General features: G+C 41.8%; 1 protein-coding gene across 1 annotated transcript in view; it reads left to right on the forward strand.

The window, feature by feature from the left end:
• The window catches only part of LOC138513506 (solute carrier organic anion transporter family member 1C1-like), a 503,198-nt gene that overhangs the window by 129,565 nt on the left and 351,063 nt on the right, over positions 1-22,570 (forward strand). The window contains exon 3 of the mRNA XM_069628421.1: positions 10,157-10,298. Coding sequence (XP_069484522.1) covers positions 10,157-10,298 — 142 coding nt within the window. The remainder of the gene's footprint in view (positions 1-10,156; positions 10,299-22,570) is intronic.

Below are 22,570 nucleotides of genomic sequence, written 5' to 3' on the forward strand. Positions count from 1 at the left end.
AACCAATAATGTTTCAACTTGTAGTAACCTATCATGCTGCAATTTTGCAATTTCTAAGTGATCCATTTTTACACTATCTGGAAGGCTTGACCCCTCTACTCCTGGATTCTCTTTGCACTGAAGTATTTGTGCAAATGTAGCGGGAATTCTATTACACAGGAATGGCTCGTTAATGGTTTGTGAGGCAACTTCTTTTTTTCTGAATCGACCTTGGGGTGAAGGAAATCTTTTTTTAATAATGAAGCTTCTCTTACATGGCATTCAGAATGGTAAATGTGACAAGCTTCTTGCACCAAGATATATCCTTCAATTTTTGATAATTGTGTGGATTTTATCACAAGGTTTTTTTTAATCTCTTGTAAAAGCAGATGGGATTATTCGTGTCCTCGATCGAGTAAGTTTAGAATTCTTGTAAAAATGGGGAGATCATTGAGCTTCTGTTCAGGCATGTCGTCTTCTGGAATTTCATGTTATAAGGGCAACTCAGGCAAATTTGAGAATTTAAAGACTGGAACAGATGTATTCAAATTTCTCTGTTCAGAAGATGAATACTGAATGTTTATGTTATGAACATTATTCAAAGTGGGTGAACTGGTCGCAGGGATTTGTGTACCGTTATCTTCTTTGCTTCCTATTACAATGCTCGGGGGATTTGAATCTTTGACACTTGATTTATGGAAATGGACATGTTCCATTCGCATCCCCTGTGTAGAGACCGGAGCAGAGGGCTCGAGAGATAACCTAACTCTTTTGTCTAAGTCAGCCATGATCAGTGGAGCAAGTAAGGAGATATCTGTAACAGGCAGATATTTATTTTAATGTATGTCAGCAATCAATTTTTGAATATTGAGTGTATGTTCATCAACAGCAGATGGATCATTCGTGATGTCTTCATTGGCTTTCTTCAAAGAACATATTTTTTTGTCCAAAATTATTCTGCTTGACTTTCTGAGATAGAGGTTTTCTCATTAAGGGACTTTGTTTCATCAGCATGGATTGACATAGATAAGAAAGATGGTTTCCCATTCAATGAGGCTGAAGGACTATTTTTTTTTTTATTTACATTTTTTGGAGAATCTGTAGACGAAGGCATTTTTGAAGGACACTCCTTCCTTTTTTTCCCGTTTCTAAGAACAGATTCCATATAGTGGATACTGGAAAAAAGTAGAAGGTCAGCACACTTTGGTAAAAGGGAAAACAAAAGTATAATACCTCTTTTCAGTCAATTAAAGCGGGTCAGTGAACCAGTATAAACAGAGAAATTCTACCCTTATTGCACAACTAATGCTCACCCTACAGCACCCAATACTGGTGTTAGGTGGATAATAATGCGCGCCGCGCACCGCGCACCGCAAACAGCAAACAGTACTTCGGTGTACTTCGCGGTGCGCGGCGCAGGGGCGCGAGGGCTCCACTGTTTGTTCCTGCAGAAGGGGCAGTGCAGCCAGAGGCGGCGGGATCACAATTGGAGGACGCACCATTGGGAAGGAAAACAGAAAGCAAAAGGAGTGGTTATAATCCAAGTTTACCACTAGAGCGGGACAAAACAGTGAACACTTCTAAGTTAGACAAGTTGCTACACGTAAGCAACGCAACTGTGATTTTTAGGTGAAAATAAGGCACGTGGGCAGAAGCGTATGAAAGAGCACGTGTCTTAGAGCAGTAAATCAGACACGTGGGCACAACGTAACAAGTGTCCCATTCCATATATTGGTAATCAAATGGATAAACAGTATGCCACGTAAGCATTCGCAAGTGAAAAGTCACCTTGCCATGAAATCAATACGAGGTCGGGCAACAGGGTGTTGCGGACTCAGACGTCCTGAGTACTTCCGGAGTTCCGCTTGTATACGAGGAAGCCGTGGTCTCCAGGAAGCAAAATTCTCCAGAACAGCAGCACACAGAGACTCGAGCCCCCGGTCGCAGCCCGCAGCAAAAAGTACTTTGGTGTTTTCCTTGCGGTGCGCGGCGCGGGTGCGCGAGGGCTCCACTATTTGTTCCTGCAGAAGGGGCGGTGCAGCCAGAGGGGGCGGGATCACAATTGGAGGACACACCTTGCAATGAAATCAATACGAGGTCAGGCAACAGGGTGTTGTGGACTCAGACGTCCTGATTACTTCCGGAGTTCCGCTGGTATACGCGGAAGCCACAGTCTCCAGGAAGCAAAATTCTCCAGAACAGCAGCACACAGAGACTCGAGCGCCCGCTCGCAGCCCGCAGCAAACAGTACTTCGGTGTACTTCGCGGTACGCGTCACCTGGACTATTGTACATCACTCAGGCTAAACTGTAAAAAGGGAGAGAATCTTGAAGAGGCCTGAACCTCAAAGCGCAGACATCCAGTGCCTGCCAGGTGTCTGGCCACCGACTGGAAACAGCAACTGACCAACACAAGTTCAACCAGAAAAAGTATGGTCTGGTGGGTTGCCCAGAGCTGTGCCAGTGGTTATGAATGATTACAAACCTTCCAGCATTGCTTTACTGTTTTGTTTATTTGATAAATAACCCTTTTTTTTTTTTGGTAGATGGGAGAAGGATGTGTTGCAGGTGTCAGTAATTGCAGGGCTTTTTAATTTACAATGTAAGCAGCACCTGCATGACATCACCCCTAGAAAAGACAACTTAGTCATTCCATCATGGCGGCCCGCTTTATGTGGTTTTCAATGCAGTATTACGCGATCAAGTGATTGAACATGATGAGAAGGGGGAGGAGCTGCTTGCTCGAGTTGCTTTAGTTATGTTTTAAATTGGTTGTGTTTTCACGGATGTGGAGTTTGATCAGCCTGATGAAGCTTGGTATATCCAAGCGGAACGTGTGGCGATTTTCCACCCTGGGGGGTGAGTGTTGTTTAACCTGTATGCCATGGGGAGGCTTTGATTTATACCTGCCCTATACTGCATATTTGCACTGTTGGTTGTTTGTTTTTACAATGACTAAAAACAAAGTGTTTTTGTAAGAAGGTCGTTTGGTCTTGAGTGCTGGGAAAATTTGTGGCATGTTTGTGGGGAGTTTTTGTGGTGCTACAACTCTCTATTTACACGTGTTTTTACACATATATATATATATATATATATATATATATAACACAAAACAAAGCAGAGGAAAAAAAACGCACTCCACCAAGAGGTACTGCAGGTCCCAAAAAAAATGACAACCTCGAATCCAAATGAAGACACAAGTTTTAATGTTGGTAAATAAGGCAAAAAAGGCAAAGCACACACAGCAAACAAAGCAGGACGCCAAGGATGGGTCCTGAACGACGCGTTTTGCGCTTCCTGGAGCGCTTGATCACGTTAAGGGAACCATGGTGAAAAACACAATACATATTGCGCAATAGTCCCTCTTCCATTATGCCTGTTTCCACACATCAACCACTATGTTGTGAAAACCAGGGCAGCCATGTTAGACTAGAGTATGGTCCAACACAAAACAATAACATCAGCATTTAAATATAGCAGTATAATACAATGCACCATAAAGCACATTTAAGAAACATGTTTTAAAATATCACAGAAATAAGTGACAAGCTTAATGCTAAAATATAATCCCTATAATAAAAATGGTTAAAGAACAATTGACACGTATGTATACACCACAGTAGTTTTGCTCTGTTTGGGAAATGAAAACATGACGTTCCACAACATGTAGTCAAAGGGTTATAACATAAAGTGCAAGTGCAATAATATGTAAACATATTGACATAACAGTTGCAAAAAATAAATGCATCAGTATCATGAAAATGTAATCATGGAATTAAAACAAGTTTCTATAAAGTGCAAGTGCAAAAGCACTGATGAGTGGGACAACCCACAGTTACAACATAAAGTGCAAGTACATTTCTATGTAAACATATCGACGTAGCAGCCATGGACAATCAACCAATGTAGTTTGATACTCATAAAGTGCAAGTGCATTTCCATGTAAACAAACCGATTTAGCAGCAAGAAACAAGAGACCAAACTTATTGTGGTACTCCTAAGGTGCAAATGCACAGAAATTACAATAAAGTGCCATGTTAAAATACATATAGCTGCAAGCTATGGTGGGAATAAAAACACTACATGCCCTAGAATCTTAAAAGATTAATTGGTTGTATGTTGATCGCAAGTCCACATGATGAAAAACAAAGCTATGAGAACAAGAAATCTGCATAATGCACAACCTGATCGGATAACAAATAAGGAAAACAGCCAAAAAATGGAAAGTAGGAAAGCAATATCTATAGAAAAAATAAATTCAGAATAAACCTGTATCAACTAATTATAATAGTGATGGTCCCATATGATATCAGAAAGGCAAGATAGCCGTAAAACCAAAAGGAGAAAATGAGTCTGGTCAAATAACACAGACAATAAAATTAAAACAAAGCATTTCCAGGCCAAAACAATATGTCAAAGTAGTACCTAAGAGAAGCAGTGTTGGGTAACCAAAATCAAATAGACACGAACAAGAAAAAGAAAAACTGATGCAAAAGGAACATAATATCAGATGCCCATAAAGGTATGCAACTCCTCATCCACGTTGTGACCATTGGGGTATTTAGTATCAAAGTCTAAGATCAACCTGGTTTCCAATTGCCTGAGTTTCAGAGTACGTTCACCACCTCTTAAATTAATCGGGATATATATATATATATATCAAAGGAAAGGAGGAGAAGGGCCAAGCGCTAGTAGCAAGCTCCAAAATCACGGACAAAACAAAGAAACACAGTGTAGTAAATATGTTTTTAGTGTTTAAAAATAGGTTGTACAAAAAAAATTAGGCACAACAAGCAGCAACAAAAAGACAAACAGAAGCAGGACGCCATAGTGCACTACCTACAAAACAACACGTTTCGCGCTACACTGAACGCTTGATCACGTAATGGGAGAAATGGTTGGCTGGTAGAAATACAAACAGTAAGGGCAGGTATATTACTCTGTCAGTCGACTCTGTAAGCCCTGGCTAAAGGTGGAAACACTGGCGGCCATGATGGAATGGGGTCAAGAGCATGTATAAGCAAAGGAAGCTGAAATACAACCTAAGTATATATATAATAAGGGGCAGAGCCACAGACTGAGCGCAAAGTGCACATATACTGCTATATATGTAAAACAATATGGCAAAATATAAATAGATAAATCTGTATAGTGTTGAAGTCAACAAACATATCAGAATACTATATATAAATATATATATATATATATATATATATATATATATATATATATATATACAGTCATCAATAAAAGCAGATATAAAACAGAAAGTGGCCAAAACAATCGCTAAATTTCAATTATACATGCACACAGTAAAGAAGGCAGAATTGTTCTCCATATTGGAAATGGTTTCGTGGAAAAATGGCAATAATAGAATAGTAAAATAATCAAGGCTATATGAGGCAATAAAAAAGCCATATAAGGTGCACACGGGAAAAATGCGGATACTGATAGCCAAACCCAGATGATGCAGCAGGTAGGTAAGATAGTTGCAAAAATATATAAAATAGGACAAAGGGCTAAAGTGCTAGGGCAGAAATGGAGATGAAGTCACCACCATAGGGGGTAATATAATAATGAACCAAAGTTGCTGAGTCAAAAAAAATATAAGAACCAGCCATACCTAGGCATATACCAAGTATAATAAGTCCTATATATAAAAAGCTAAAACCTACACATTTGATTGCAAAAAGGCTTGTAAAAAAGGTAGAAAAAGGACCGCAATAGTGATAGTAAAACTAGAGCACACCTCATCATATACAAATAATGCAACAGTTCATTCCACTATAAAATCCAGCCAGGGATGCTGATATACAGGGTGGTAACTGCTCTCAAAATGGAATAAGGGCATATGTATGTATTGCACATAATACAAGTACAGGTTCTGTTCTACAATTAAAGTGCATAAAGGACAGAAAGACAACCATTTGTCTTTGAGGCCTCGGGATGGCAGAGCCATACTGAAGTGCAAGTGCAAAAGCAACAGGAACAATCTTAACTAGCAAATGCCACAAAAGTAGACATAGGACAGTATAAAACCTGTAATGAAATTCCATTAAACAATTTGAAGTAGGTTAAAAAGAGCCAAGCAGGGCCAACCACCAAAAAACAGATAAGAGAGACAATAGGCCAAAGCCACAGGTAAGAAGACTGAAATTGGACCCCAACTTCAAGAAAAAAGTATATACATACCACTCCTCACAAATTGCAAAGTAAACAGCCAAATCATGAACTAAAAGAAAAGATATATTAAAAGGATGAAAGATAAAGTAGTCATCCCCAGGACTAGAGGCATCCATGCAGGAACAGACAATGGGGGTCCAAAATTGACATAATTATTGAGGAACGAGGTAAGAAAGAGAGGGAAAGCCAAAATGAAGTGGAGAGGATTGCAAAAGAAGGAAATTAAGTGCCCAAAAATGTATACAATTCCTCATCCACATTGTAACCCTTTGGATACTTTGTATCAAAGTCCAAAATGAATCTGGTTTCAAGTTGTCTTAATTTCAAGAAGCGGTCTCCACCCCTGGGGTGAGCGGGAACATATGCCACTGCAAAGAAACTTAACAGTCTCAAATCATTCTCATGTTGCTGTTTAAAATGTTTGGCCATAGGGTACGCTGGATCAGAGATCTTAATAGCTCTGAGATGTAGCAGAATTCTCAGCTTTCGTTTGCATGTGGTACTCCCAATGTACGATCTCATACAAGGGCATGAGAGGACCTACACAACAAAAGTAGTGTCACAGTTGATAGAATACTTTATCTTGTGATGGATTTTAGTGACAGGATGTACAAATTATTTCAGCATGGTGTCATGTACACAAGCGTTGCATTTCATGCATTTAGTGAACCCCATAGGAGAGACGTAGAGCCAGGTCATGGAAGACTGATTTTTAGCAGCTGGCGATAAAAAGCTAGACACAAGTTTGTCTCTTAGGGAGGGTACACGTTTGTATGTCATGGTGGGACGGTTGGACAAAACAGGCCTGAGATCATTGTCTAAAGTAAGGACATGTCAATGTTTCTCAATAATTTTACGAATATTGTTGGTGGCGGTGTCGAACGAGATAATGAGTCTGGGTTCATCATTGATAGTGGTTTTGGCAGGGTTGATATCATACAACAGTTTGTCTCTGGACATTCCACATGCCTTTGTATAGGCCATTTCAATAGTTCTCTTGTCACACCCTTGTTTTAAAAAGTCCACAGCTGCCAACACACAGTGATGGTCAAACCAGGCAATGTTGGTACAGTTCTGACAAAACCGGATGAATTCACTATATGGAATCGATTTTTTACATGACGGAGGGTGACAGTTGTTGGCATGAAGGTGCAGACCGGTATTAGTAGATTTCTTGCGGAGTTCCATATGAATATCTGAGTGGTCCAACATGACGATGACATCCAGATAGATAATCTCAGACTGACTATGACATTCAGTGAAGCTAAGGTTGGTCTTATTGGTATTAATACTCTTAACAAAAGATAGCCAATCACTTTCCGTGCCCTTCCAAATAATAAAGACGTCGTCAATGTACCGCCACCAAGAAACGATCAGTGTTGGAAAGCAAGACGAAAGTAGGTCGGACAGGAAGGTAGCCTCCCACCACCACATCGTGAGATTAGCAGAAGATGGTGCAAAAGTACTTCCCATAGCAGTCCCACTAATTTGCTGCAAAAACGACCCCTCAAAAGAAAGACATTGTTGTGTAGACAGAACAAAAGCATATCCAAGATCATCGAGCTGTGTCCAAAATAATTAAGGGAGCGGGTGTCCAAATAGTATTTACATGCATTAATACCCACAGTGTGATCGATGGAGGTGAATAGAGAGACCACATCAATTGTGGCCAGAATCAGACCCTCTTCCTCTTGGTGATATGTTGTAAAAAATCCTTAGTATCCCTCAGGTAGGATGGCAACACTGATACAAATGAAAGAGAGTTTCATCGATGAATTGATACAAACACTGAAAAGAGCAGGGTAACTCTAGCCTCTGGACCAGAGTATTATAATAACATCAAAAAACAGAAAAGATATGTCCAGAGCAAAGTATGTTTAGAAAAAATGTATCAAAATGTATTTAAAGTGATACAAAAATTGCAAACTAGTGAATAAATCACAAAAAATTATTATACACTGATCATTTTAATATAGCAAAACAGCAGCAACAATATGCCGAAAATTGGCTAAAACTTCATCACTCATACTCAACATACATGGTGCATTCATACACACACAACTCATCATACCGTGGCATACATCCAAAGTACTAAAAGACACAAAAAACATGCTAAGAACCAATGGGGAAGAGGAATTCATAACTAGTCCCCATAATGACACACATTATTGCGATGTTTACAAACAATAGAAATAATTCACAAACAATCTATTGTCAGGGTGGATAGGAATAACAGATGCAAAGATCACATCCCTGTAGAATTTATTTCTCGACCGGTTTCGACGTGTAGTGGTGGTTAACTGAACGTCTTCCTCAGGAGGTGGGTGTTACCATTCTGATGAAAACCTAGCTGCTGCAACCACCTATGCAGTGTAGTGTGGCCAGTCACGCCAGACAATTCAGGACTAAAACATAACCTAGAGGGTGCCCCATGCAGTTTAAGGAGATCCAGAGCTGCATGTATTTTAAAAGTGAAGTAGCAGCACAACCTAGCTTGAGCCTTCAACGCCGTCTGCAAATCACTGCAGAATGGTTGCTGTATAATGAAATTGACCAGCAAAGAGGGAGAACAAATGGTAATCTCTTTGTTCCAAACTAATTGTAAATTCGAAACGCTACGCATGCGTGTAGGGACCTGCAAGGAGTGCTGGCTACATCGATCATCGATGAATTGAGCCAGATTTTCTAATAGTGTGCCACATAAGGTAACAATAGGCCTACCGGGGGATATTTAAGTGATTTGTGCATTTTGGGAAGTGCACTTTAAGTTTTGCCGTTCTCTTGCTGTTCGCTCTAAGATACCATCAATCATATTTTGTCTTTATTAGTATGCACTAGTCACGTTATGGAACCATGTCTACTGTGGTGAATATATGTATCTCGCACAAACAGGATTAACGATCCATATGGAAATGCACCTTACAGGTACAGGCTATCATAGAGAAAATTATTCCAAGTATGTCATAGCACTGTGCTAAAGATTGAACCAAGACAGATATAGTTTTTCTCCACTAGAGGGCAGTGTGTCCTGCATATATATAATGGAGAGCTATGGCTCTTAATGGGGTTTGTTGCCGTGCAGTATTTAGCTTGTAGTACAATACTACAAACCCAGGCACGTAATGGATAGACTCTCGTCAAGGTTGATGAGGTCAACCCATGTTATAGAAAGGCGCACTGGCGCAATTTAATATGTCATGCTGGCATTTAATTTATGGCCAGCGCACTGTGTTCATAGTGAACACAATGACAACTTAGTCATTCCATCATGGTGGCCCGCTTTATGTGGTTTTCAATGCGGTATTACGCGATCACATGATCGAACATGATGAGAAGGGGGAGGAGCTGCTTGCTCGAGTTGCTTTCCTTATGTTTTAAATTGGTTGTGTTTTCACGGATGGGGAGTTTGATCAGCTTGAGGAAGCTTGGTATATCCAGGCAGAACGTGTGGCGATTTTCCACCCTGGGGGGTGAGTGTTGTTTAACCTGTATGCCATGGCGAGGCTTATGATTTATACCTGCCTTATACTGCATATTTGCACTGTTGGTTGTTTGTTTTTACAATGAATAAAATCAAAGTATATTTGTAAGAAGGTGGTTTGGTCTTGAGTGCTGGGAAAATTTGTGGCATGTTTTGTGGGTTTTTTTGTAGTGGTACAACCCTCTATTTACATGTTTTTAAAAAATATATATATATAAAACCCTTTGAAATTCACAGAACAAACTCTGTTAAATGGGCGTGATTGTTGCAAGTCAAAAACCAAAGGAAATTAAAACCAAACACTCCACATTTAGGTGCCTTATTGTAATATGAAACAGCATAACAACATAATGTTTTAAACAGAACGAAGGCCTTTATTATTAAAAGTAATGGTAACTTTTCACACGTGAGGGGCATATAATTCTGACAATATTTTTTCACTCGACATGTATTTGTTAACATGTAATTTTGTTTGATTCATCCAATAAACATGCCTATTTTCTGGCCTCCTCAGGTATTCCTAATTGCACTTTCCTTCGCTTACTTTGCAAAAGCATTGTCTGGAAGTTATATGAAAAGTTCAATAACCCAGATTGAAAGAAGATTTGACATTACATCATCTGTAGTTGGCCTTGTTGATGGAAGCTTTGAAATAGGTAAGAATGAATTTGTAAATTGTAACCTTTGCTTATGAAAGTCTACTTAACAGTCCAATCACACTAATGTGGAGTGTTTGCCAGTGCCAAAGTCTGTCTTTCTTATCTGATGAAGCCCTCTATATGTTGACCCTTCAGATGGCTGGGGACCCAGGGGGTAGGAGAAGCCACTATCGTTGTGTCCGCTGGAGACAGTAAACAAAGGATCCCCCAATCATTCCCATGTCTTTCTCTAGTGTCCCAAGGACTCAATCCCCTTTTGGCGAGCCGCATATTGACATGGGAGAAATGTAGTTGATAAACAAGGATGGTGACTTTATGCTATGGGGCAGAGATAGCATTCCAAATGGCCCAGGGAAAAAAGTCACAAAAAAGCAGACCTTGCAAAAATGTTCATGAACCAGAATAGAGTAAAGTTTTACCGAACAACCATCCTCGTTCACATCTCAATCTGGGGATTAGGACACAGTCAAGGATAACATGACAGGGGTTGCAAACACTTACACTGCATCACACAAAAGGAGAAGTCATTCTTAGTGTGATGCCACTTGCCCATGCAAAGGGAAACTTGCACAATGGCATAGAGAAGAGGAAAGGGAACTGTGTTTGATACCATGACAGATATGCCTGATCCCAATTTGGCAGATAGCCCTTTTATAAAGTCAGGTTTTTGGGGTGTCAGCTTCGGGGTTTGGGTCTATTTCCTTGATCTAAATATCATCCACACCTGTTCACTGGGAACTACAGAAACATGGGGATAAATTGGACCCAGTTAAAAAAGACCAATCATGAAACAGGATAATAATGGGGGAAAGGATATATACAATCTAATGTTCTTTAGTTCAATCAAGTAATCAGTGCACATTTCTGAACATTTAGGATGTTAGGGTGTCTCTCTGGGGAGGGAGATGTGTTGCAGAGAGAGGTGATAGTGGAAGAACTAGTGAATGCAAACTTGCTTTGTCCAAGCAAATGGGACAACACTTGAGAGAGATGTAGAAACAGATGTAGCTAGACCAATTGGATACAAAGTAATACAGGAGTAGAGGGAGTTAATAGCTTTTGCCATCAAGTCAAATTTGATAGATGGGAATGCCCTGTTAACCCGGAAGTCCCACCCAACCGGAGGTCCCACACTGGTAGTGACATCATGGGGGTGACCTGGAAGTCCCACCCTACTGGAAGTCCTATCCTGGATGTGACATCATGTGGGCCACCCGGAAGTCCCACCCTCTAGGTATAGAGCTTTAGAAAGGAGGATCCATATTGTTTTAACTGAATTAAGATATTGTACAAACAAAAAAATACAGCTGCAGGAAAAAATGATGCTTCCTCATACCCAACCCAGACCTCAAAAGAACATTTTAAAAAGGATTTGTGTACAGCTACAGAAATACATGTAGCTGTTAACCTGTATAGGTAGGAAAACATTTTTTTTGTTAACAGCTCAGTAATAATACAAAGGTACTGTGCATCCTGCCAGCGGAATATTTCCTTTTTAGCGCAGGGCCTCTGGACAATGCAGCTGTATTTAACTGAATCTGTGAATCTGAAATAAAACATTTAAAAAAATAGGATTTAAGACTTTACCATTGGGTATTTTAGAATGAAACAGGTGAAAAACACAGCTTTCAAAAGGCGGCTCCATATTGTTTGAACTAAATAAACATATTTTGCAAAAATTACAGCTGCATGTTAAAAGACCTGTAAAAGAAAAACAGGGTTAGACAATGTTTCTTTTATTTTTAACATTGATTACCTCTCAAGATAACAGGTGTGTCTCTCAGGGACCTTGAACACCGAGCATCAAAACGTTTACAAGGGTTGCTTGTAGTGGTGAATAGAGAATGAGACTGATTATTTGCAACAACATCTAAAGATAAATACAATTTGTGTACACATGAGGCATGTTCGGAGTTGGGGGTTTAGACAGCTTGGCGGTTGCTTGGGCTATACTACTGGTAGGACCCTGTCCAAATTCACATTTAACAAAAAAATATATATATATATCTTTTTTTTAAATCATATGGAAGTGTCTAGAATCTGGTATTTGCAAGCTATCCTGAGAAGAGATAGCAATTGTACATTCAAACAAACCAGCACATGCCAACATGTCTAAATATAGAAACCCCCAATGAGACATCAGTCAGGTCCCAGAACAAGAGATGCAGTAAAGGTCTACTGAAATCAGACATGTTTTTTTAAAAGAAGAGACACAATCCAACCCGAATTTGAAGCTTACCATTCAGAAAACCCCAGACAACACACAAAAATACATCCTGGCAATTCAACATACTTATTTTTATTTGTTTATTTTATTTTTGGGGATTCTTTGCAACGAAAAAGAGGCTATTTTAAACTTTTTGGTATAAGCCATTTTGCAGCCTTTAAATAAATTAAACAAAAAATGATCTCGTTGAAATGTCTACACAAGTATAGACAGAGGGTGCTGCATAAATCTAGAAGAGAGTAAATAAACAAATAAATAACTAAACAGCATATTAAAGCAGAACTCAGAGCTGCCAAAACACTTACTTCTCATTCAGTGTGATCTGACATGCTTTCTCTGTCTTAGCGTGAATGGGTTAGCAGACCGTGTGGCCGTTCTCTAACACAAGACTTTGCAGGGCAGATGTGTATATAGACTATTTTGGCAGGCTACTTGTGTCCTGCAGCCCTTTGTAGTCAATATGTGCCCTGAACACATAAATCACCAGTATCACAGCACACCACCTGTGACAAGTTAACATAAGGGATCCCCGCTCCCCGGACAGTCAGAATATGCATATCCTAGGTGACATGGCACAGAGGCTGGTCCATTTTATCACAAGGATTTTGAAAGGGGTACAGACCAAGTATATCTGCAGCGACTCCCCAGCACCTGTTTAGAATTTATCACAAGGAATTATACAAGATTCACAGGACATAGCAGGGGGATATCATTTGTTCCTATGAAAACTTGAAACAGTTGTTTGGAATATTTTTGTATTTTTCCGGTAAAGGCTCAAATGTGTACAAAATCCCAGCACTGCATTTATGATTCAGCAATAGCTTTGAACAGATTACATCACACGCTTGTTTCATAGCTGTGAGCAGGATCTTACACAGCATTATGTAACTTCTCCTATATGACAGTTGGTTCCTGCTGCGGCTTATGCTAGTATAAATCGGAGCCGGAAGGGTTTCACACAGTTTCAGAAGGGCCAGGCATTGCAACAACTCTGTAACTAAGGCATTATGAAAGAACATGCTTGGGGTTCATACAGCATTATAATTATTATTTATTTATATAGGGCTGCGAGAAAATAGGCATCATCTCCACAGCGCCCTTGTACACCAGGACACATTTCATGGTCAAAGGTATACTAACTCCTTCAGACCTCCCCCAAACGTCACAGGTTCATGCCTGCCTCATCTCCCCAACACCCTGGTGCCCGCTAAACCCTGTGACATAATACCGGGTCTTTGGGGCATACCTGCGGGGGTATATAACAACATGTACATCATTTCCGCATTTTATTATCACCCCATAAACCGGTGCAAGGGGTACACAAACAGGACTTCACGCGCATTACTACTGGTCAAAATGGTAATTGCACTTACCCACAACGTAGAGCGTGGGCCTTTCGGTTGGCCCACATGATGTCACATCTGGGATAGGAATTCTGGTAGGGAGGGACTTCTGGGTCACCCCCATTATGTCACTACAGGGGTGGGACTTCCAGTAGGGCAGGATTTCAGGGTTAACGGGGTGTTCCCACCTGTCAAATTTAACTTGATGGCAAAAGGTATCATCTCCCTCTACTCACATGCCCGGTTTAGGGGTGAAGTTAACTAAGATGTCACAGAGCCAGCTGCGGATGTGCCCACCCAGATTGGAATGTAAATAGAACGTCCATCAATACAGCTAAACGCTTGAAGGGTGTTTGGAGAAGCTGTGGATTGGAGTTACAAATCTCCCCTAAAAATCTTGGTGGAAGAGTTGCTTGCTGCTAGCCGAGAGAAAACCCTAAGCAAAGGGAGCATAGTGCAAATCTGGTTAGCTAATATACAGGCATCTCATCACCCAGGATGTGATAGCAGGCCAAAACAAAGGCCTCAATGGAAGTCTGTATTAAAAGAAAGAAACAGGCCTGGGTCAAATCAATAGCAAAGACCTAGCAGTATACTTAGGCACTATAACCCACACTGAGACTGCAGGTAACTTTATTTATTCATTATGTATTTATTTATTTATAAAAAAGGAGGAACAATGCTCTTTTGATTACAAAAGAACATACAATAGATAAGAAATGAGAATTGATAGGAAGCAGTGTGCTTTTTATAATGTGGTGAGTTTGAGGGACATTCTGACAAGGTTGTGGAGTGGAGTAAATGGAACAGTCATTGGGGACAATACATAATTAAACATATATAGATTAAGGTCAATGAAAATTGGATGTTTTTATGTGCAGATAAACAGAACAGCCAGCTTTGCACAGGATGTGACCATGATGGGTGAGGTGTGTGACGAATCCCAGGATATCGACCCTGCTTCCCTAGGGGGAGCTCCTTCCCATGAGGCTATGGAGCTGAGGCCACTAACCAATAGGCACCCTGGGGGTGGTACTCAGTGGGAGGATCACATGGTGATGAATCTCCATCATGCGACCAGGGATGACTATCCAGGGAGAATGGGGTATGGCCGTCAGACATTAACCTCTATCTCACCCAGTCACCATTTCCAGACTCCTCCTACCCCACACATTTCTATATGTCTCTGTAGGGTAGATGGTATCAGTCGCTCTGGAAATAATGAGATGAGGAAAAGTATGATTGATGTAGGGAAGGCACATTTACCAACCTGGACAAAGAAGAACACTGACAACCCATTGCAGAGTGTGAGAATCACCACTGAAATGAGGAGGAAGTACAGAGCAATGTAAATACACTGTGGAACCAACATGGACATACTGGACAATCTAAACCAACTGAATTGCATGATACAATAAAAAGAGAATAATGACTTTGTTTGGAGAGAAGCCGGCACTGGAGAAACCAGGAGTTTTGAAGACGAGAGGAGAAGGGAGACCAGGAGAGCACAAACCTAGACTCCTACTTGAAGGCAGAGTCATCTCTGGAAGGTCTGCCATGGACAGAGTGGCAGTCAAGCAGAAGCCCCTGGCAGCCAGCTGGTTGAGGACACTGGTGTATGTGCTTAAAGGGAGACACACAACAAGAGGACAGTGGAACACTGCAGAAGCACCACAGCCGCTGTAGAGGTCAGAAGAAGTCTGACCAGGAAGTCATAGAGACCAACAGACAAACGTAGATCACCAGTTAGCACCATGTGATGCTCTTGGTGGCTGGGAATGGTTTGTGGGAACACAGAGGGAGGATAACTAGTGATTAAAGTTTCTGTTACTGCCCAGCACGTAACATGAAGCCTTGTAAGCCTTCTTCCTCATCACAGTACTTGGGAAAGAAGGTTCCCAAATACTACAAGCCACAATAGTACAGAAATAAGGATCTGGGACCCACATCTGAAGAGTGAACTGTGGAGAAGTTAACTATCTCCTTGCGGGGTCTTGAACCAGGGCTGTTCACTAGATTTGTAAAGCAGACCAACAGTCCCTGGCAGGATAGTGAACCAGGGCTTTCCAGAAGAAAGATAAGCCGGTGAAAGGCCAGGGGAAGTGAAACATTGCTCCATCAGTTGTTGAACTTTCTGAACAGACTGAGAAAGGCCAGTGGGAAGGGAGGCATTTCCCCCACCAGTGCTGAGCTGTCAAAAAAGCCTGAGCAAGGCCAGGGGAAGGGAGACATTCCCCCATCCATTATTGTGTCACCTGAAACGCCTGAGAAAAGCCAGGGTAAGGGAAGCATTTCCCCCACATACACTTGAGCCATCAAAACCTGAGAAAGGTTAATGGTGGACCTCCTCCTAACATTATGAACCAGGACTAGAGGGGAGGGATTTATCCCCTTGTTCAGGAAGACTGGGAGCAAGACGACACGGAGCAACACAGGTTCGATCCCTGGTCTGCGCTTAGAAACCTCTGGGTATTAAGCGTATTATAAATAACCTATCATAAGCAATCATACCATATTGAAAGTAACTATGCTCAATAAGGGAAATTTCTCATGAACTATACCTCAAAAACCTAGAACTTTATGTTGCATCAGAATAAGACTGTAACCTGGAGAAGGAAGACATTCCCTCAAAACACACTCTCAGTTTGAAACTATTTTTGTTTGCTCCATTCATAATGTAAGGGAAAGAAATAGGTTTGTGGCAGAGGATGGTGGACTCTTTACTTTGAGCATCCTGACAGACTTTGTAGTACCTTTAGTTGAGGCAGGGAAATCCCGCTTAGAAATAGGGCAAGATAGGTTCTCCTTTCTTTTCCTTTATACTGCCATAAATGTCTATGCCAATCACTGTGCCACCATTGTGTCAGACTCACACTTCTGCACCCTTGCAACTGCTGTAGTGGAGATAGAGGAAGTGAGGGACAGAGGCAGGTTAGAGGCGAGGGAAACATGTTAGCTAGTAGGCAGATGAGAGGTAGGTTAAGAGGGTAACTTTGAGGCAAGGTGATAGGATTTAAATTTGGTTTTGAACAAATCCATGTGGACTGTTCCTCGGATGTCTGGGGGAACAGAATTCCATGCAAGTGGAGCAAGAAGAGAGAATGAGCGGAAACAAGAGTAAACACAGGAAGTGTGAGGAGACACAAAGGTAGTTGAGGAGGCAGAGTGGAGATTACGAGAAGGCTTATAGAACTGGGTAGAGGAGGATAGATACAGTATTTCTATCTGGCCCTGTTTTCCATCATCACCCATCCAGCCTGGTGACGGTACAAGGAAGTTGGCGTTAAGTGAGGGAGTTCAAAGAGAGCCCTGGTAGTGAAGATAAAGATCTTGTTGAGAGGACAGAAAGCATAGTTGGGGAGACCAAAGAGGATGCAGGCACAGTAGTCCAGTTTAGAGAAGACAAGAGTGGTTAAGAGATGCTTGACACAGAAAAACAGACACCCCTCGATCATGGAGAAATGAACTATGTTGGCCGAAGACCAACCGAGTGATGCTCTTAGTGTTAGTAATACATAATCATAAGCTTGACCGAAGAGCGGCCATTTTAAGGTGACAGAAATCGTCATCTTGTTTTCTCTAACGTTTGCTTATTGCTTTCTGTTCTAAATGCTTCGCTGACATGATATTCTGCTTTACCAGTGTGCAATGCAAGGCCAACGGAAATATGCTGAAAAATAACATAGCAACCCTGATAGAAATACCCGGTCTCCTCCCTGCGCTATCCTTGAAAGAGGGCAGCGAGGCATCCTAATCAGCCCACAGGTGCCATTGTGTCTCGAAAACACAGTGAAAATACTCAGAATGAACATTAAATTGCTTGAATTATGTTCTTCTTTACGGCCCCCCTTCTCGAGCCCTGTAGAGTCCGGGAGAGCGAGATGACCCCCAGGACCCAAATAGAAACTAGGAGATAGGAAGGCCTGGAATGTGGCTGTCCCCCCCACATGCAGCTTGCTAGCGAGAGCAGGAGCATTCTGTTCTTTTCAACAAAGACTTATGTCTGCAGCCTTACAAAATTGCAAACTGTTGCTAAAACAAATGTTTGTGGTGTCATATTCATCACGATTGTCAATCATCTTGCTCAGTTCAAAGGAGATGTGCAAGGGACGATTTTTGATGTGACACTACTGATTATAAGATGTTAGTTTTGTATATATGTAACTGATGTTTGTGTCTCGCTCTCTTCCATCTCCCGAGGTCTGTTAGACACACGTCGCGGGGCGTGAGACCAGTTGGCCAACTGAGACTATTTACTTTGCAATAAACCCTAGCTTTTGGGAATACAACCTTGTGTCTGGCGTATCAGTTTGTGTGTGGTGACTGTGCCTTGTTTCCACATTCGAGGGTCCCTCAGGGGCCCCTTCAAGATGGCGCCCGAATAGGGACCCTCCCCCACTTGTTCCATCGTGTACGTAGCAAAATAAGGAAGGTGGTAAGAACGGCGAGGACGGGAACGATCGAGCCGGGATCAAGAGGTGTTCGGGGCGCCCCTGCAGAAGCAATGAGACTCTTTTCTGCAGATCTGCACACAGCTGATCCCTGATCGACATGCCCAGCCAGTGAACAAGGAGGCGAGGGCCCCGAAACGAGGCAGAGCCAAGATACGCAGACACAACGTCATTGGTTGCGCCAGTATACGGACGAATTGTGTCTTGGAAAGACAAATTGACTAATCAGGTGAGTCGTGCCCCAATTCGTAAGTAATCCTGATATTGGTTGAGAGTTGATTTTGCAAAATCGAACACCCAGTGTAAGTTTGATTAACCAAGGGTAAGGTTAAAACATGCCTGGGGTATTGGCCACCCTAGCAGGGTTTTTCCGCTGCGGCGGAAAATCTTTGGAAATTGGCCAGTTTGCACCTCCAGGGGGAACGCCGGCTTATGATATGTATGTGAAATATGGTGTGGGAGCGATAATGTTTTGGGAAATTTGGCATAAGCAAACCAGAAAGCTGGTAGATCTTCAGTGGCCGAGGAATGGGAGTTTTGAGATGGATCGAATAGATAACCTGGAAAAGGTTTTGATAAGTAAAAAAACACGCCCCGCAGCACTCGATATCCTTAGAGATTGGAGGAGGGAAGCGATGGTCCGATTTAGAAATAGAGAGAAACATGCACGCAGGCATAAATCAAAATCAGAAAAGGAGGAGGAGGAGTGGAGTAATAGCTTGAGGAAAGCAAATAGACGCAACCAGTTAAATATCGAGAAAATATATCCACAAAGAGAGTTCCACTCATCAGACAAATTGATAAATAAAATATTAACTGAAACGAAACAAGGCCCTAGAATAGAAACTAAAAAGACTACATCAGTAGCTGCTGCTCAGCCCCTCCCAACCCCAGCACAGCCACAGGCTGCATTAGTAACCGCGCTGCCCAATAGTCAGCCCGTGCCAAGTGTTTCGCAATTACCACAGCCCCAACAGACATCTCGTGCTTACACTGCCCCCTCCGCACCTCCCATCCAAGAGGGTGTCTCCGTCCCGACTGCTCCCCCTATAAGCCAACTTGAACAAAGTGAATGTGTGAGAGTGACCCGCAGCGCGATCAGCAAGGAGAGAAAGCGAGAGTTGCAAGAGCAGGCAGAAATGTATATAGACGAGAATGATGAGGCGGCCACGCTAGCGTCAATGTATAATTTCAGGAGAAGCAATGAAAGACAGGTATTGTTGGAATGCATGGGGGAATATTTGTCGACACAATGGAAAAAGTTAATTGGGAAGTTGCCGCCACAACGATTGTTGGATTTGAAAGCATTAGCCCGTTGTAGAGAGAGAGAGATGAAGAAATAAAAGAGCATGTGGACTGACTTTTTGAACTTAAGAATGAACTTGATGAAGAATATTCTGAAGTGCTTGCCACACCAGGGTATAGTAGGAAAGATATTGAGAAGGGTAGGAAAGAAACGGTACCCAATAGACAGCAGCGATTCCTGCCTCCACCCGGGCAGACAGGTGATAGACAAAGACTACGAGTGTGTATACGACAGACAATGATATGGATGTCGAGCCCTAGGACTTCCGTGGGGGAGAACAATGAGATATGCAATGAGTATCCTTTGCCAATAAGAATAGAAGCCCTGTGGAAGATAGTAGGGGTGTTACTCCAGCAAGTATCAGGACACAACCGGGGAAGGGGAAATGCACAGAGCAGGAGTAATTTGAATATACACGGAGGGCCCTTGGGATTAAATCAATGTGCGTATTGCAGAGAGGAAGGACACTGGCGAGCGCAATGTCCACATTTACAATATAGAGGTGGGTACGGTCAGTGAAGACAGCACAGAGGGCACCCAGGAAAAAATGGCCACAACAGAAACCATATGCAGCAGCACCAGAATAGTCAAGGGTATGGAGCACAGAATCAAGGCCAGGCTCTGAATAAAACTACTTTTACCCAGAATCAAAATCATCAGGGCATGCAAAATGGAAATAGAGGAAGAGGCGGGAACATTTTTGATACTCAAACGGGTGCACACTACAATAATAACAGTGACTACACTTCAGATGATGTGTTGTTACCCCAATAGGACAGCCCAAGATAGGGGTCGGAACAAGTATCTATTCCCATGAATCAGAAAGGACCCTACGTAGAAATGAAAGTCGGGGATGAAGAGCATAGATTCCTCGTAGATACGGGGGCACAAAAGTGCTTGATAGACCATCACTCAGTTCCAGAGATACCACTGTCAGGGCATAAAAATATTTCAGTAGGGTACGCAGGTACCGCAGTGATTAAACCAGTGTCCCAACCACTAGCCGTAGCATTAGGCCCATTCACTGACTACTGTCCATTCCTGTTAACAGAGAATTGTGGGGAGAATCTTTTGGGATTACATGTATTGAAAATATTGAGTGCAGTTATTCACTGTACACCAGATGGAGTGTTTTTAACTATTTCACCACAGAATGTACCAGAGTCAGAATTTTTGTCCAAACCTTTGCCAGGATAATTGATTGACGTGCCAACTTGTATATGGGCAATAGATGATAATGATGTGGAATGCTTGAAGATACAGCCAGTGAAGATTACATTGAAAGAGGGAGTAACGTTGCCACGTACTCCACAGTATAAAATTTCAGCAGACAGAGAGAAAGGATTGACAAGTATTGTGTCTGATTTGGTAAAATTGGGAGTGATTGAAGAGATTACAGGAAGCATATGTAACATCCCCATTCTTCCGGTGTATAAGAAAGGAGGTAATGAGGTACCATATTGTTTCATAATTGATTTGTGCGCACTAAACAAGGTAGTAGATCCCCAATTCCCATTGGTTCTGGATGTTATCACAATTTTGACAATGATCCCAGCTTCCGCAAAGTATTTTAGTGTTATTGATTTGAAAAATGCTTTCGTCAGTATTCCAGTAAACAAAGAAAGTAGATATCTGTTTGCTTTCACACTAGGAGGGCGATAGTTTACTTTCACGCGCATTCCTCAAGACTACACAGAAAGCCCTAGCATCTATAGCAGAGCATTAAAAGAAAAACTAGATATGCTAGAGCTACCAACAGGTTGTGTATTGCTACAATATATAGACGATCTGTTGATCGCAGCAGACACAGAGGAGATTTGTAAAGAGAGTACCTTTTTACTATTAACAGACTTAGCAGCGCATGGCCACAAAGCCATCTTAAAAAAGTTTCAGTATTGTCGAAAGGAAGTGGCTTATTTGGGTTACTTACTTTTGAAAGAAGGGAGAAGACTAACGCCGGAGAGAATAGAGAGCATTTCTGGTATGCCTATTCCAAAAACACAAAAAGGAGTCAGAGCTATAATAGGCGTGGCTTCTTATTGTCGGCAATGGATAGTGAATTTTGCCTTAATTGTGAAGCCGATGGTGGAGTTGACAAAGAAAGATGTTGTGATGCCCTTGCAGTGTAATGAAGAATGTCAGAGAGCATTTGACTTACTAAAAACTGCATTTTGTTCTGCTCCAGTTTTCGGGACACCAAATTATGAAAAGATTTTAAAATTGTTTGTGCATGAGAATGATGGCTGCGTGTTGGCAGTTCTAACACAGGAACAAGGTGGAAGAAAGAGGCCATGCGGCTATTTTTCTTCTGCGCTGGACCCTGTAGCGCGCCCACTACCACGATGTTTGCAAGCTGTTGCAGCGGCTGCTGCGTCAGTGAAACAAACAGAAGGGATGGTATTGGGGCACACCTTAATTTTGATGGTGTCACATGCCATAGACTCAATAGAACGCAGACAAAACACCTCACCTCTGCTAGATTGACTAGATATGAAATTTTGTTGTTTACACCCACATCCAAATTATGAGGTCTAGCGCTTTGAATCCAGCAGAATTAATGCCAATGCCCGGGTAAAACCTTGGTGGAAATGAATCACCCCCCATGATTGTTTAATGGTTACTGAGGAAGAAACAAAAGGGAGAATTGATTTAAGTGATACCCCACTAAAAGAACCAGATGGAGTACTGTTTTGTGACGGTTCCTGCTTTAAATTACCTGACAGAACTTCAACTGCCGCATATGCCATCACCACGTTAAAGAGTATTGTGGAGAGCAAAAGAATCCCTTACAACTCTGCACAAGCGGCAGAAATAATAGCATTAACCAGAGCTTGTGAGATAGCTGAGAATCTGGGCGTGAATATATATACTGATATATATATACTGACAGTCAGTATGCCTTTGGCGTGGTTCATAACTTTGGCCGACTCTGGGCTGAGAGA

The sequence above is a fragment of the Ambystoma mexicanum genome, chromosome 12 (genome assembly GCF_040938575.1).
Source record: "Ambystoma mexicanum isolate Mex_15411 chromosome 12, UKY_AmexF1_1, whole genome shotgun sequence".
In the NCBI taxonomy this organism is placed as follows: Eukaryota; Metazoa; Chordata; class Amphibia; order Caudata; family Ambystomatidae; genus Ambystoma; species Ambystoma mexicanum.